The sequence below is a fragment of the Epinephelus moara genome, chromosome 10 (assembly GCF_006386435.1).
Source record: "Epinephelus moara isolate mb chromosome 10, YSFRI_EMoa_1.0, whole genome shotgun sequence".
In the NCBI taxonomy this organism is placed as follows: domain Eukaryota; kingdom Metazoa; phylum Chordata; class Actinopteri; order Perciformes; family Serranidae; genus Epinephelus; species Epinephelus moara.
This window is the reverse complement of record NC_065515.1, coordinates 43169169-43171397: the sequence shown is the minus strand read 5'-3', so window position 1 is coordinate 43171397 and position 2229 is coordinate 43169169. Positions and strand designations below refer to the sequence as shown.

The 2229-nt window shown below is 36.2% G+C and overlaps 1 protein-coding gene across 1 annotated transcript in view; it reads left to right on the top strand.

Annotated features, from left to right (window-relative positions):
* Positions 1-1950, top strand: part of LOC126396253 (uncharacterized) — a 14673-nt gene extending 12723 nt beyond the window's left edge. Inside the window, exons 6-7 of the mRNA XM_050054190.1 lie at positions 1022-1158; positions 1294-1950. Of these exons, the coding sequence (XP_049910147.1) occupies positions 1022-1113 (92 nt within the window). The 3' untranslated portion in view covers positions 1114-1158; positions 1294-1950. The remainder of the gene's footprint in view (positions 1-1021; positions 1159-1293) is intronic.
* Positions 1951-2229: the final 279 nt, after the last annotated feature.

The following is a 2229-nucleotide window of genomic DNA, read 5'->3' as shown; positions in this document are numbered from 1 at the left end:
GTCCTTTGTCTGAAGCAATCAAAAGATCATTTGTAATTTTAACTAGTGCTGTCTCAGTGCTATGATGCACTCTAAATCCTGACTGAAATTCCTCAAATAAATTATTATCATGGAGAAAATCACACAGCTGGTCTGCGACTACTTTCTCAAGGATCTTTGACAGAAAGGGAAGATTAGATATTTAAGTCACCCCCACACTTATTTTTTGTCTTATTATTATTTTTCTTCCGCGAGATTTCGGTGCATAACTTGTGCCACAGCTCTGAGCGCATACAGGGTCTTCATAAAACATAGATTCAAGATTCAATATGCACAGTAAGGACACGCGTTCCCCTGCAGAATGAAATTCATTCTTTTCTGTCACCAATTAATGCTAAACAATATAAATCTGAAGTATGAAATAGATCAAAATATATACGTTGCGCACTGTTGTAACATATCCTTGATTAGTGTAATACTCCATCGTAATTTACAATATATACTCATTATAATAAAAATATGGAATATAGTCAAGATGGCAGCTGGTTACAGTAATTCCAGCCCCCCTTCGAGGATGTGCAGTATGTGGTTCTGAGCGAAGCAGTGGCCAATGTGGCACCTTTCCTGATCTCATAATTACGAGATCTTATCTCGTAATTATGAGATCTTATTTTACTTACGAGATAAGGATCTCGTAATTATGAGATAAAGTGTCTAATTTTTTTTTTTATCCAGGGAATGCAATGTGCTTCCGTAGAAAATAGTTCCGGGTCACGCAAGTTGGTTTCAATGAAAAATCAAAATCAAATTTCAATCGTGGCCCATTTTTCGATTTGCTATTTTTGATGTGAGCATAAAATCAAAAATAAGAAAAACAAACCATTATTTGTATTTTTGAATTTGATTATTAAACGAATAATGAAAAAAACAAACCATTTTTCCGTTTTTTGATTTTAAATTGAAAATGGAATGAAAGAATGATACACGGACGCATAACTACACATTTGAGAAGATGTTAGTGTAACCTCTGTTTTCTCTGTAGCCTGCAGGCCAGTAAATCAAGTGTATCTATACACTTTGCTGCAAAAAGGGATGTTGCATGCTGGACTGACCCACTGGAATCACGTACTGTAGGCACACAGTTATCCGTGAGGACTCCACAGCCTCGCAGAAGTACAGGTATGTAGCCACCTGTAGAACATCTACCTTTGATAAAGTTAATAATCATCTAGCTATTGCAAGGCTTTAATACTTTCACTTATAATGTCATATTGCTCTGTGTTTATGTGTCACATAAGTTTTATTTGGTTACAGATGTCCAGGCTGCTGTGTCCTGCAAGGATTTTGGTGTTGGGGCATCTGTTGCTACTTCTGCAGATCCTCTTTTTCATCAACATCAGCAAAGAGACTTTCAAAGAGATATCGTCCGGACCTGGAGGAGAAGGACAATCCATTAGAGGGCAGCTCTTCAGTGGAAGCTTCACAAGCTAGATGCTACCTACAGTATTATTCTGCAGACTCTGTCACAGCCTTGATAGAGTCAACTGTTTTGTCATTAGTTACTGTAATTTATCTGTGTGTGTGTGTGTGTGTGTGTGTGTGCTCTGCAGACTCTGTCACAGCCTTGAACTGTTTTGTCATAAGTTACTGTAATTTATCTGTGTGTGTGTGTGTGTGTGTGTGTGGGTGTGTGTATTGACAACAGTTTACCAGCTGAAACTAGCGTAGAATGATACAGTCCTGAAATAAATTCCATGTTCATGACGTTTTTCTTTTAAGTTATTATATTTAAAGAATTTCAGACAGATGCATGTTGATCTTCTGATGTAGTTTAGGCTCATGCTAAATTTTATTACATTATACTGTAACATTTACTTTTGTTTTTCACTGGTGGGATTGCCTGGCTTTGAAAAAGAACAACTTCTCTCTAAAATGCAGTACAGTTCAATTGCACTGCAAATGAAAAAATTAAACATAACCTCTGTGACAATAGTTATTGCAGGACTGTTGTTTTTTACAGCATTAGTTTTAGCCAAGTGTGTGTGTGTGTGTGTGTGTGTGTGTGTGTGTGTGTGTGTGAGAGAATGAAAGACATGTTTATTTCTTTTGTCTGTATAGAGAAGACCAACCCACTCCCACCCACAAGATAAAAAAAAATATTTATACAGGTGTTTGATGTTGTGTGAAGTTAAAAGGAGAAAACACAGTAAAAAAAATTCAACCTCATAAAAATAATAAATTAGATAAAGT